This window comes from Podarcis tiliguerta, assembly GCF_965153285.1.
Source record: "Podarcis tiliguerta genome assembly, chromosome: 16".
Lineage (NCBI taxonomy): Eukaryota > Metazoa > Chordata > Lepidosauria > Squamata > Lacertidae > Podarcis > Podarcis tiliguerta.
The window spans coordinates 35,639,343-35,653,198 of NC_139549.1; the positions used below are offsets into that span (position 1 = coordinate 35,639,343).

Sequence of the window (13,856 nt, forward strand, 5' to 3'; positions counted from 1 at the left end):
GGGAAGCCCATAAACAAGGTGTGAGGAGTGACTGGTCTTCTGAGACATGTAGATATCTGGTCTTCAGGATAGTAGATTGCCCTCATGACTAGTAGCCATTGATAGCCTTACCCTCCATGAATGGGACTACTCAAATTCATTTCCCTCTACTCAAATAGATTCCCTCTCATTGTTAGGTTTCTATCTGCTGGATCTTCAGGCGCCATAATGCTATTGTGTAGGTTGGAAGATGATGGGCTTCTGCAAATTGTACCGTATTTTTCGCCCTATAGGACGCACTTTTTCCCCTCCAAAAATGAAGGGGAAATGTGTGTGCGTCCTATGGGGCGAATGCAGGCTTTCGCTGAAGCCTGGAGAGCGAGAGGCGTCGGTGCGCACCGACCCCTCTCGCTCTCCAGGCTTCAGGAAGACATCTGCAAGCCTCGCATGCCCGGCGGGAGGTCCCGCCAGGCGCACGAGGCTTGGGGCGGCAGCCTGCAGCCCGAAGCAGGGGGTGAGCTGCGGAGCCCGCCCCCTGCTTCAGGCAGATGTCCGCAAGCCTCGCGCGCCCGGCAGAAGGTCCCGCCAGGCGCGCAAGGCTTGGGGCGGCAGCCTGCAGCCTGAAGCAGGGGGTGAGCTGCGGAGCCCGCCCCCTGCTTCAGGCAGATGTCCTTAAGCCTCGCGCGCCCGGCAGAAGGTCCCGCCAGGCGCGCAGGGCTTGGGGCGGCAGCCTGCAGCCTGAAGCAGGGGGTGAGCTGCGGAGCCCGCCCCCTGCTTCAGGCAGATGTCCACAAGCCTCGCGCGCCCAGAGGTGCATCCCGCCAGGCGCGCGAGGCTTGGGGCAGCAGCCTGCAGCCCGAAGCAGGGGGTGAGCTGCGGAGCCCGCCCCCTGCTTCAGGCAGATGTCCGCAAGCCTCGCACGCCCGGCAGAAGGTCCCGTCAGGCGCGCGAGGCTTGGGGCGGCAGCCTGCAGCCTGAAGCAGGGGGTGAGCTGCGGAGCCCGCCCCCTGCTTCAGGCAGATGTCCGCAAGCCTTGCACGCCCGGCAGAAGGTCCCGCCAGGCGCGCGAGGCTTGGGGCGGCAGCCTGCAGCCTGAAGCAGGGGGTGAGCTGCGGAGCCCGCCCCCTGCTTCAGGCAGATGTCCACAAGCCTCGCACGCCCGGCAGAAGGTCCCGCCAGGCGCGCGAGGCTTGGGGCGGCAGCCTGCAGCCTGAAGCAGGGGGTGAGCTGCGGAGCCCGCCCCCTGCTTCAGGCAGATGTCCGCAAGCCTCGGACGCCCGGCAGAAGGTCCCGCCAGGCGCGCGAGGCTTGGGGCGGCAGCCTGCAGCCTGAAGCAGGGGGTGAGCTGCGGAGCCCGCCCCCTGCTTCAGGCAGATGTCCTTAAGCCTCGCGCGCCCGGCAGAAGGTCCCGCCAAGCGCGCGAGGCTTGGGGCGGCAGCCTGCAGCCTGAAGCAGGGGGTGAGCTGCGGAGCCCGCCCCCTGCTTCAGGCAGATGTCCGCAAGCCTCGCGCGCCCGGCAGAAGGTCCCGCCAGGCGCGCAAGGCTTGGGGCGGCAGCCTGCAGCCTGAAGCAGGGGGTGAGCTGCGGAGCCCGCCCCCTGCTTCAGGCAGATGTCCACAAGCCTCGGACGCCCGGCAGAAGGTCCCGCCAGGCGCCCGAGGCTTGGGGCGGCAGCCTGCAGCCTGAAGCAGGGGGTGAGCTGCGGAGCCCGCTCCCTGCTTCAGGCAGATGTCCTTAAGCCTCGCGCGCCCGGCAGAAGGTCCCGCCAAGCGCGCGAGGCTTGGGGCGGCAGCCTGCAGCCTGAAGCAGGGGGTGAGCTGCGGAGCCCGCCCCCTGCTTCAGGCAGATATCCGCAAGCCTCGCACGCCCGGCAGAAGGTCCCGCCAGGCGCGCAAGGCTTGGGGCAGCAGCCTGCAGCCTGAAGCAGGGGGTGAGCTGCGGAGCCCGCCCCCTGCTTCAGGCAGATGTCCTTAAGCCTCGCACGCCCTGCAGGAGGTCCCGCCGGGCCCGCAAGACTTGGGGCGGCAGCCTGTTCTGGGGGCTGGGGTCTTGGGAAGCTCAGGCTTCCCCCGAGCCAGCCCCCGTGCCTGGGGGGGAAATAAAAATTTTTTCCTTTATTTCCCCCCCAAAAAACTAGGTGCGTCCTATGGGGCGGAGCGTCCTATGGGGCGAAAAATACGGTAACTGCTGTGCATGTAATGGGGGGAGGGGAATATATTTTCTCAATATAGCACCGTGTTTGTCTATCCCCACCCCCTTTAAAGCCATTCACACTAGAAGCTATCACAAAAGGTATCAATGAGTAATTGAATGATGCAATTCATTATGTGAAGAAGCAGTCTATTTTGTCTTTCCTAGATCTTCACCAGGAGGAATTAATGGACTAATTAATGGACTAATTCACCAGGAGGAATTAGTCGATTCCAATGGGTCTGCTCTGAGTCAAACTAACATTGGATGCAACCCTAAGTTTCTAGCCTGTATGGCATTGCCTCGTGAATTCTCAGAAGCTGAGTAAGATTTCTAGTGCTCAGGAGGGTGGGGTTTCAATACTCTACATCATGAATAGTGGAACTAGAATTGTGCAGATAAGCACAATTATTCAACTTTGCATCCTTTATGCAATTTTGGCAGGATACAGAACCCAGCTTTTCTCAATGCATAATTCTGGCAAACTTAAGCGCAGACATCCCAAATAATAGCTGCATAATGGAAGGGTGAAGTTCAAGAGATGAAGCTTTTTTCCATCACAATGCAATAGGGAGGAAAGGATCTATACTTTCAGTACTCTCTTCCCTGCTAGGCAGTTGTTAAAGGCAGAAGAGTTCACCTTTTAACACCCTTTGAATGTGACCTTTTAATGCAAAAATACATTTACTATGGTTCATCACTAAATTTCAATGAATCCATACAGACCTGAAAAATCCAAATTTACCTGGCGGAATGAAATCGGCTTCCCACTTCTTTGAAATCTGATGGTTAAAGAGCTCTATAGACCCTTTGCTTTCACTGAAGTAGACTTTAAATCCACTGGAAAGTACCTGATCCCCATATGCAGGAGGGGGCTTAGTCTGCTGCTCCTGAGTCTTCCAGAAAAAAGAGAAGGTTACACCTAAAGAATGGCAAAAAGAACATGAATTGTCTGTGAGAAGATAGACGTGGAACTGAAGTTCATCAGAACAGAGGTGGGTGCAGCCCAGCTTGAGCAGGGCACACCTCAGTTGTGCTTCCACTTTGGCTAATCTACTTTATTTACATATAAACACACAGGGAGCACTGCAACATGGCTCCCTCTCTCTCTAGCATCAGACAGCAGAGAGATAAATAACAAAGGACAATAGTCCCACTTCACGGAACACAGTAACACAGACATCCTTTCTCCATCACTTCCTACTCTGTGGAGTCAAAACACATACCGTCATGAGATAAGACAAAAATCCCATGACTGCAATCACGGAGCAGAAATTCTAACATCTACTGCAACTAGGTTGCTCCTCCCTCATTCTGCAATCCTGCCTAATTACCTCCTCCTGTCTCTTCACACTCTCCCCCTCTGTCAGCAATGGGACGCAGCTGACATTGGGTAGAGTGGGGCAGCCACCGCAGACAGCAGATGTTGGAGAGGGAGAGGCAGTTTCGGTTTCTCCCAGTTTCTCATTTTCCCAATCTTAAATTCAGATTTTCACATTGCCAAACCAGTTTGCAAGAAGAGGAAGAAGAAGAAGAAGAAGAAGAAGAAGAAGAAGAAGAAGAAGAAGAAGAAGAGGAAGGTCCTCATGAAAATGAGCCCCAGTCAGCATGGCCAGAGGTCAGGGATGATGAGATCTATAGCCCATTGGCATTTGGGAGACACTACATTGATTGGATCAAGATGAGTTCTGGGGTCATCATCGATTTATTAATCACCTTATATAGAATAGTCTCAGGGCAATGTATCATTTTGAAAAGCAACAAATAAATAAATAAAGCACGTGCAGAACAGCAGATACATTTAAAACTAAACTAGAAAAAATGAAACTCATGGCAAAGGCCCACTAAAAGCTGGGGAAGCTTCTCAGAACACAAATGCCTTCATTTGTTTCCAGAAAGAGCGAATAGTGGACAAAGACTCTATTCCACAGAAATGTATAACTGTAAGGGGACCATAAGGTTAATCTAGTCCAACCCCTTCCAACGCAGGAATCTTTTGCCCAATGTGGGGCTCAAACCCACTACCCTGAGATTAAGGGTCTCAGGCCTTACCGACTGAGCTAGGGACAGCCACATTAAAAGCCCTGTTCTGAGTTGCTGTGGCTTCTGCGCTCTTTGGAATTTGCAGGAGAAACTTTGCCACAGACCACAGCAATCCACTGGGTGCATGAGGGACAAGGCAATCTCTCAAGTGTTGCCTCTGCAACCTTTCCTAAACCAAGGGGCCAGGACTGCATCCACCAGGCAAACGCCCGGTCGCTGATATTCCCTGCTTTCTGCTCCAGTCCTTTCCGCAAGGGGGAAATGTGTGGTTTTGCTAGCATTGTTGATTATTATTTTAGGCCTGCTGAGTTTGGTATTTCTGTTGGTGGAGGGAAGCATGCCGTCAGGCTCAGAATGGAAGGTTGCCAAGCTGAGCTACAGTTGTGGTCCTCCCCGTTCTCCAGGAATTTCAGCTCCAAGTCTGACTGACTAAGCTCTCCCTTGTTTACACCCTACATTGATAGGACAACAGTCTGAAGAGTTGAGTTTTGTGAAAACATCTCTTCCCTTTTGCCAAACCATCTAAATGTCAGTCACTGTCAGTGGGAGGGGGACAAGCAGGGACGGGTGAATCCGTCCATTTTGTAGGAATTGGTGAATCTATTAATTTCAGTTCTTTCAGTTTCTCATTTCTCCAATGTTTAAATTCATTCCTCTGCATTTCTGCAGCAATTTTCTTTTCTTTTCTTTTTTAAAATCCTCCTAAAAATTCTTCATCATTTTAGTGTGACTTTCTCCTAATAAACACATTTTTGCGTGCAGTCTTTATTACTGTACACATTCAATTTCTCTGATACAATGCATTTTTGTACGTTTTCTCCCACTAATATATTCCTTTTTATGCACACTTCCCCCTAAAATTTCCATTTTTGTAAACACCGTTTGATTCAAGAACTGCATTGCAAAATTCAGGTAAATGCAGTATGCACATTTTGAACAACAACTGTTTGCATACATGTTTCAGAATGCTCAGATTAGCTAGATATGCCTTCAAATGCAAGATGAATAAAATCCCCGCCCCCAATCCCTAGAGAAGGGGGAGCTTTTGCGCACCCCAGACAAGGAGTTCACCCTCACACATTGCTAGATTCCTGGAGCATACAAATTGCAGTTGCATTCCACACTGGAATTTAAAAAAGAAAAAGGCTACGGTCTTAAGCATGCTTGATAGACACCCAAGCATCTTCTTTTAAAATAGACAGAGTTGTTCAGGCTGTGTGCTGCCCACCTGTCTGAGGTTGGCAAGAAGAAGAAGAAGGAGGAGGAGGAGGAGGAGGAGGAGGAGGAGGGGGAGGAGGATTTATTATTTGCCCCCCCCCCCCGACTGGGTTGGCAGCGATGTCAGGCTGCATGATATTCAGGCAAGCCAGCTATGATGGGTTGTAGCTACCTTGATGGTGATGAGCCAGGTGAGGTCATCAGTTTAACTCTGGTGGAGCAGGAGGCATTGAATGGAAGCATGTCAGGAGTAAACAGCATAGGGGATCCTTTAAGGGACATTTGGGGTGTTGCATCAAGACCCCAGCCCAGTTCAGGGTTGCCCTGCTTGCCACAAACATACCAAAGTTGCAGGTATGACTCACAGTTCAGCTGTAGGCTTGAACTTCCTACCACTTCTGAAATGTTCTTCCACCATGCTTTCTCCCTGACATTTATAAGGGTGTGTGAGTTTCCCCATCTCCTTTTTCACACTATTGTTACTCGCCACACAATGCAGTGTTTGAATGCCTTAATGATCTTGCTTGTGAGCCCTGGGAAAGCCAGTGATGGCATGATAAACATTTACCCAGTGCCTTATATTATCCTCGTTATTAGAGAATGAACATTGCAGACCAAGAGGTTTTTATTTCCCAAATGGTGTGCTTGTGTGTAGGAGAATATTTGTTATACACACAACAAAATGTGCCAGCAACAGCAAACAAATCCCTCTGGCCTGTCGAGATTAGATGAAAAGGCATCCTTTCAGGAAAATGGGTTGCACAGGCTGAATCCATTGGTCTGCTGCCACCTTTGCCCTAGTTGGAACCAACAGCTCTTTGGTTCCTCCCCTTCTGGAACCCTACATGATTGGGGTTCTAGATCATGTGGGAAGCCACCGTGAGTGGCGGAGGAGCCCCAGATCACCCAGTCACATTCCATGAGATGTTGGGCATCAAGGATGGTGGCGAAAGAGGTGGACCTCAGCACTCTCACCCCCCACTTGCATGTGGGGTTTACACGTGAGCAGAACACATGAACAGGACTTAGGTCATTTCAGAACAACTAGTAGGGAGTGTGTGTTTGTTTCTCTCTCTGTGTGTGTGTGTGTGTGTAAAGCACACCAACAGAGAGGCTGTGACTCCGCCCACCGCCAGCATGCTGCCAACCAGTTACTTGCAAGGGAATGGAGTCCTTGGCAGGGGGAAAAGGTTGTCTGACTCCATCATAGCTTAATCCACCTCAAGAGGTTAAAACGGAGACAAACACCTGTGTGCTAGACTCCAGAAGAAATCATGGGACACCAATTGATTCTTTTCTTTCTTTTTTCTTTAAAGTATTAACGACATTCTTGAAGTGAATTTTTGGGAGATTGTTCTCCTGGACTGATTGCTGACCAGAATAAACTTACCATAGATCCTTAGAGAGATTCAAGGCAAATATTGTTCCTAACCAGCAATACTTATAACTTGAGAGGTCTAATGCAGTCCTAAGGGGGTGATGCTCAGCTGTGATAGCGCTCTGAGATATGAGTCAAGAGAAGGATATTAAAATACAGGGAAGATGTCTCTAAAACACAGTCCTTCAAGACAAACTCTTTGTGGAATTTGCTTGGGGAATTTCTGGCAGCAGCGATCTTCTTTCTTTCTTTCTTTCTTTTTAGAAGCCCATACTTAAATTACAGCAAGAAAACTGCACCAGTAATTCTGAAAAATGTATTTGCATTTTCTAGGCAAATAATCTGGATTTTCTTTCTTTCTTTCTTTTTTAAATTAAAATGGGAGGTTGCAGAAAATACACATCGTTAAACCTGAAAAGAGTTGGTGATGTGTGTCTCCCTTCAGCAGCCCTCTCAGGATCCTCCACCCTTTCTCTGGGGAAAGTGTGGTGCAATAAAGGAATATAATGGAGACAATGATGACTGTGGCTTTGTACTAACCTTCAGGTTCACAGAATTCCGGGTTAACAATGCAAGAGTTCTGATGGCTTCCAAAAAGGAGGAAGGTCATTCCCTTAACATCTGGGACGCAGATGCCTTTGTTCACTATTCCTTCTACAATATCTACCAAAGGAGGGAAATTGTTTAAATGATACATTTATTTCTTTTTAATAGCCTTGTCAGTTCAAACAGCCTAGGGATACAACTCAGGCAATTTTAAATAGCTTTCTTCCTATTCCTCTCCCCTCATCCCCTTCTCTATGGGGCCTCAGACCCAATGACCACTGCAATCCATCTCACTCCTTTGCATCCTCCCAATGCTACTCAGACCCTCCCCCAAGTACTCCAGATTTAGTGCACTGCTTTAAATGTATAGTACACATGGGGCCTATGACTTTAAACACTCATGTCATTCCCCAGAGAATCACGGGAAACATAGTTTGTTAAGAGCGCTGAAAGAGACCCTCTGTTCCCCTCCCAGAGTTAAAATAACCAGAGTTCCCTGCAAAGAAGCTCTGGTTATTAAACTACTCTGGGAACTGTAGAACCAGTAAGGGGAATAATAGGGTCTCCTAACAACTCTCAAAACAAAAGACGGTTTCCAGGATTTTTTGGAGGAAGCCATGACTGTTTCAAGTGGTGTGGTACTTTTTAAAGGCATGGTGCAGATGGGGTCTTAAGAAAGTGGGTAGTCAGTCTCTCACTTTGTTCTGAGATGGTGGAAGCTCCCGTCTCCTGAGTTCTAATAGCAGCCTGCTGGTTGGGGTGGAGTTATGGCTCTACCTTCCCCACACCAGGAGCTTACCTATATGGAAGGGTATTGGGGAAGGAGAGCTCTCCCATTGAGCCAATCCAGTACTTCTAACCATTGCACTCAGCTACCCCCAAGCTCATTTCTGGGGAACTCACAAGGGATGGCTGTGGGCTCTGCTGTCTCTCTGCTTCTGCCCCCTGCAACTGGCAGAGCCAATAAGGGCCCTTAAACATTACATTGCAATTCATGAGCCATAGTTAAGGATTATCCGTAAAGTGCAATGTAAAACCATGGCTTGAAGAAGGTTTTAATTTACCATGGTTAAGTGCTACATGTGCGCCAAGCTAACCATGGTTGATGCAATTTCCATGTCTCTCTGCTTTCTCTTCTTTTTGAGGTGACAAGTAGATGGTATACAGTAGATCCAAGTTGAGGTATACAGTAGATGGTTTCTGGGGCAGCAGAATGCAGCTTAGCAAACCATGGTTTCACAGTATTTTTGATATTGTAACCAGAGTTAAGGCCACAACCCTTGGTTAGACCTAATCATCCTCCTGTTTTGTCTCCCCTGGACCTACTGAAGTATCATTTACTACAAGCTGAGGCATACAGTAGATCAGGCATAGGCAAACTCAGCCCTCCAGATGTTTTTGGCCTACAACTCCCATGATCCCTAGCTAACAGGACCAGTGGTCAGGGATGATGGGAATTGTAGTCCCAAAACATGTGGAGGGCCGAGTTTGCCTATGCCTTCAGTAAATGGTTTCTGGGGCAGCAGAATGCAGCTGAGCAAACCATGGTTTCACAGTATTTTTTGATATTGTAACCAGAGTTAAGGCCACAAACCATAGTTAGACCTAATCATCACCCTGTTTGGTCTCCCCTGGACTTACTGGAGTATCATTTACTGAACCTGCATACCCACAAAGAGACTCCTTTATACTCTGTTTTGAGAGGGAGAATTTCCATTTAAAACCATACAGATTTAAAATAATTTTTAAAGAAAAACAGTGCCTGCTTTAAAACCACATCTAGCTTACAGCATTATTCAGAATGGCCCGAGAGTGACAAATGCAGAAGAATCGTACTGAATCCTCACCTACAGTTGCAGAGAAGTTAGAGTAGGCAGAATCATTGGTATATACAAAAGTAGAATTATGGGAAGGAAGCACAGTGAAGTTGTGGAATCTTAAAGCTGGGTGAAACGACAAAAGACAAAAAAAAGAGAAAAGCAACACAATGAATAAATGCAAGATGAATATGAATCAGCCAGTCTGTATCTCTCAATGTGGGGAATGAACAGTAAAGTAGTGAAAGCTCCTCCTGGGGGATTGTACCCAGATTGGGGACAGCGAGCACATTCAGCAGCAGATGGCTTGGTGGGGCAGAACTGCTTACCAGGAGAGAGAAGGGGAGGCGGCACGGAGGGTGTCGCGGTGCTAATGGACTGGCAGGCACACTGGATTGGTTCCATTCATGCATTTGCCCTGCACCACCTGCCCTGCTGCCTCGCCCTTTGTGGAGGTAACGCTCCGCTTTGCGAAGGCAAACCTCGCACCAGCCATGCAACAGTATGTCAAGGAGCGCTACGCCTGCTTTCCCTGACCTTCTTGGCTAGAAAACAGGGTATGGTTGGGATCTGACCTAAATGACAAAGCATCTTCCAGGTCCAACCCCTGCCACATAGTGGTGCAGCAATAAAACGGCTGGCATGTTTTCAAAGCTAAGCAGGATCCAGTATGGTTTCAAATTGGATGGGAGACCACATGTTGAGATGCCTGCATTGCAGGGGGTTGGACTAGAGGAGAATTGGGATCCTTTCCAACTCTACAATTCTAGGATTCTATGATCTCTAGATAGACCTCTAGAATTGCCTGAAACCCCAATTGTCTGCCAATCAGTGCAGACAACACTGAACAAGTTCTAAAAACTTTGGTGTTCCCCCCAAAAGGCAACCAACACCTCATTTGTGTGGATGGGTGGTGCCATTTGGGCTAAATAAGCAATGGCTCTTGCAGCCAAGAGAGAGAATGGTACCGGCGCTTGACTCGGGATATAGATCAGTGGAGGCTGATTCTCATCAAGACTGGTGAGACTGGAGGACCACAGCAGGTGGAGTCAGATCCAACGACACCCAGAGCCAGTTAAGTCTGCTTTCACTCCCATCCTCTGTTGAGTTCCACAAAGGCAACACCAAGAGCAAGGCAGAGGAGGCTAACAGCCACCAGTGGTACCCTGTGGTCTGGTTGAAAGTAGAAAGACAGGAGGACAAGGGCACAGTGAGGTTGGTGGGGCAGTGCCCCACTGGCACCAATGGACCCAGATTCCACTGATTTCCTAGCAAATAGCCATTTAAGTGTTACAGTAAAAAATTTACTTGCTGCTCTACTATTCCCCCCCCCCCTTACAACACAAAGATACCTTGCATCAAAGTCACCTCCAAAATGTGCATATATATATATATGTATCACTTCTACCCATCTAATCTATCTATCTATGCAGGCATCTAAAAAAAGCCAGTCTGGTGACGCTGGTATCTGCAGAAACAAGCAATTGAGAGATACAGACCTGGATTTACAGCCACACAAAGATTTCAACAAATGAAATGGATTAACATGAAATGCAAGCTTATGACGCTCTGAGGATTGGTGAGCGGGAAACATGGAGTGAAAAAAACAACAACTGCGTGGGACTTATGGCGGATGCGAAGGCTGAGTTGGGTGGGTACAAGTAAATAAAACATGAAAGACTCTTTGGCTACCGAAGGAAGAGATGCATGTAATCAGAGAGTGGTATCAAAGCAGCAATTTTGCTGCTGCAGCATCCATCAAAGGAGACCTTCTAGGACAGGCCTGGAGAGCCAGGCGGCTTCTGGGTGCTATTGGACTACAGTTCCCATCAGCCCCAAAGGTCAGGGATGGCGAGAGCTGTAGCCCAGCAACATCCAGCCAGCCACAGGTTCCGCATCCATGTCCAAGCAGGCTCCCTGCTGTTATGACTTTACACAACCAAAACAATACATACAGCCCCATCTTATTCCTGTCTACTCAGAAATAAGGCCTATTGAGTTCAGTGGCACTTGCTCCTGTGTGAGGCGTGTGTAGGTTTTGCAACCTTAGTCCTGGTTCACATATGCATGCTTCACAGTATTAGAAACTCAGATATGTAAGCTAGGCGTCAAATGGCTCCTTAAACTGGGGTTAGAGTTGCCAAAACAGAATGCCTAGCTGCCATTGGGGGGGGGCAGAGAGCTTGAAAGTTGGGTTTTTCAATATGACTTTTTGGTTCCTGAAATTCATTACGATTGTGCAGCTAAAATACCACAGATAGAATTCCAAATAATGTGTTGCTAGTGTGTGGAAATGGTCAAGATCCTCAGGCATGTACCTCCAGATGGCAGAGGTGTCAAGTGCCACCTTGACACCTGGGCATCTTCACAAAGTGGCCAATAAAGGTAAAGGGATCCCTGACCATTAGGTCCAGTCGTGACCGACTCTGGGGTTGCGGCGCTCATCTCGCTTTATTGGCCGAGGGAGCCAGCGTACAGCTTCCGGGTCATGTGGCCAGCATGACTAAGCCTCTTCTGGCGAACCAGAGCAGCGCACGGAAACGCCGCTTACCTTCCCGCCGGAGCGGTACCTATTTATCTACTTGCACTTTGACGTGCTTTCAAACTGCTAGGTTGCCAGGAGCAGGGACCGAGCAACGGGAGCTCACCCCGTCGCGGGGATTCGAACCGCCATCCTCCTGATCCGCTAGTCCTAGGCTCAGTCGTTTAACCCACAGCGCCACCCGCATCCCGCCAAAAGTGGCCAATAACCAGGTGCAAAATGTGCCTGGCACCAAGCAAATTTCAAACGCTGCATGCTCATTGTTCATTTAATCAAGGAGTAACTTGGTGCATGTCTGAATGAGCCATCACAGAGTATCAGTTGCTATAAAGAAAGGTTTTAGGTCATGGGAAGTTGACACAGAATCAACACATTTCATTGGATAGGGTGGGGGTCCCTATTCATATATTCGCCTGCTACCTTCAAGGTTCAGTCTTAATAGGAGGTGAAGTGGTCAAAGGACTTCTGAACTGTACCACTTCATGTGGTGGTGGTGGTGAGAGACAACTGAACACTACACATTATATGTATTGGGTGAACGACTCCACACAGAAAATTAGCATGTCCTGAGAGGAGGTTTAGACCAGGACACACTTCTCCCTGACATGCATCTTTTTATGAGCGTTCAACCCACACGTGCTCCCTGAAGTCAAAAGTGGTTCTGTCCAAGCCTCCCTCATTGCTATTTCTGCTTCTGTGGACCAGCCTAAATGCTGGATAAATCTCGTGATGGGGTACCAAGTCAAGTGCAATTACCATGCATTTGTGAACCAGCCTGGGGTGCTTACGTTCCTAATCCAAACATGAATCACAGGGAGCATCATCAGAAGGCAGAAGGCAGAAGGCATGCTTTGTGCCTATATTTACATAACACACACAAAAATCCAACCACAGTCCACAAACACAAATGAGTTTCAGTGCAGGATCTAAAGGACAGCATGAACAAAAGCCTTCTTGGGATTGGGGAATGGAGGAAGACCACTTTCAGACGTGGGGCAAACATGCATTACCCCACAGAGACCCCACAGAGACCCCACAGAGACTCACACACCCAATACCCTCAAACTGTGTTAATAATGCATAGCTTTATTAATACCAAGTGGTGACTGAGGCACCACTTGGTATTGCACTAATTTTTAAGCACACACAACACAGCTGGTGATCATTGCCCCTGCAAACCCATCATCAATGTTTCAGTTTCGCTCATGAGGTTGCCCACCCACCAATATTGTCTTTGAAAACAGTTCTGTGTGGGTCACCAGCCCACCTCTTTCCCCACCAAAGATCAATGGAGTCTGTGGTTTGAAATGCCAACAGAAAAGGTCATTTGGGTCCAAAACATTTGCTGGGCCAATTGACAAACACAAGTGGGTAGCCCACAAAGCCAGTGTTTCTCAACCTTGCTTTCTTACACTCTGAATTTCAAAAAGATTTAAATCACTCTAAAGGGATTGGGGAATCGCCGTTCTTCGATCTACCTCCATTTGCGTCTCGCAACTCATGGATTCCTTCCACAGCCCCCAGAGGCCAATAGTGCGATGCTTGGGCCAGGACATCAAAACCTGTCAAGAAAACACAATGTCAAGGACTGCTTTGAAGATGTCTTCCACAGGGACGCAGGGAGCGTCTTATACAAAGTCTGACCATTGAGTTCATCTAGTTCAAGTATTGTCTACACTGACCATCAGCAGCTTCCCAGGATTTAAGGTAGTGTGGTAGAGTGGTTAGAATGTCAGACTGAAACCTGGGAAACCAAGGTTCAAATCCGCCACTCCAGCCTTGAAGCTCACTGAGTGACCATTGGCCAACCCCTGTCTCTCAGCCTAACCTACCCCACAGGGTTGTTGTGGGGCAAAGTGGGGAGAGGGAGAGCCACCTGTGCCCCCTTGAGCTCCTTGGAAGAAAGGTGGGAGATAAATAAACAAACCCTATCTGGAGACACCAAGATTTGAACCTGGGACTGTCTGCATTCAAAGCAGATGTTCTGCCACTGAGCTACAACCCTTCTCTTGAGCATAATGGGAATAGGATCAACTCCTCTCCAGCAAATGAAGCAAACACATATTGGTTCCCTTATTATTATTTTCCATTTCACTTCATTTATTTAATTTGTGATTCACTTCCCATGAGGCACCTCAAAGTG

General features: G+C 48.6%; 1 protein-coding gene and 1 long non-coding RNA gene across 3 annotated transcripts in view; one reads left to right on the plus strand and one right to left on the minus strand.

Annotated features, from left to right (window-relative positions):
- The window catches only part of LOC310666934, a 396,489-nt gene that overhangs the window by 342,146 nt on the left and 40,487 nt on the right, over nucleotides 1–13,856 (plus strand). The gene's annotated exons all lie outside the window — the stretch shown is intronic.
- Nucleotides 1–13,856, minus strand: part of ADGRD1 (adhesion G protein-coupled receptor D1) — a 293,282-nt gene that overhangs the window by 257,214 nt on the left and 22,212 nt on the right. The window contains exons 3-6 of one of the 2 annotated variants that reach the window (XM_083418242.1): nucleotides 13,192–13,275; nucleotides 9,202–9,297; nucleotides 7,349–7,471; nucleotides 2,915–3,091 (exon numbers count right to left, since the gene is read on the minus strand). In XM_083418242.1, coding sequence (XP_083274368.1) covers nucleotides 2,915–3,091; nucleotides 7,349–7,471; nucleotides 9,202–9,297; nucleotides 13,192–13,275 — 480 coding nt within the window. The remainder of the gene's footprint in view (nucleotides 1–2,914; nucleotides 3,092–7,348; nucleotides 7,472–9,201; nucleotides 9,298–13,191; nucleotides 13,276–13,856) is intronic. The other variant, XM_083418243.1, reaches the window with a different exon arrangement.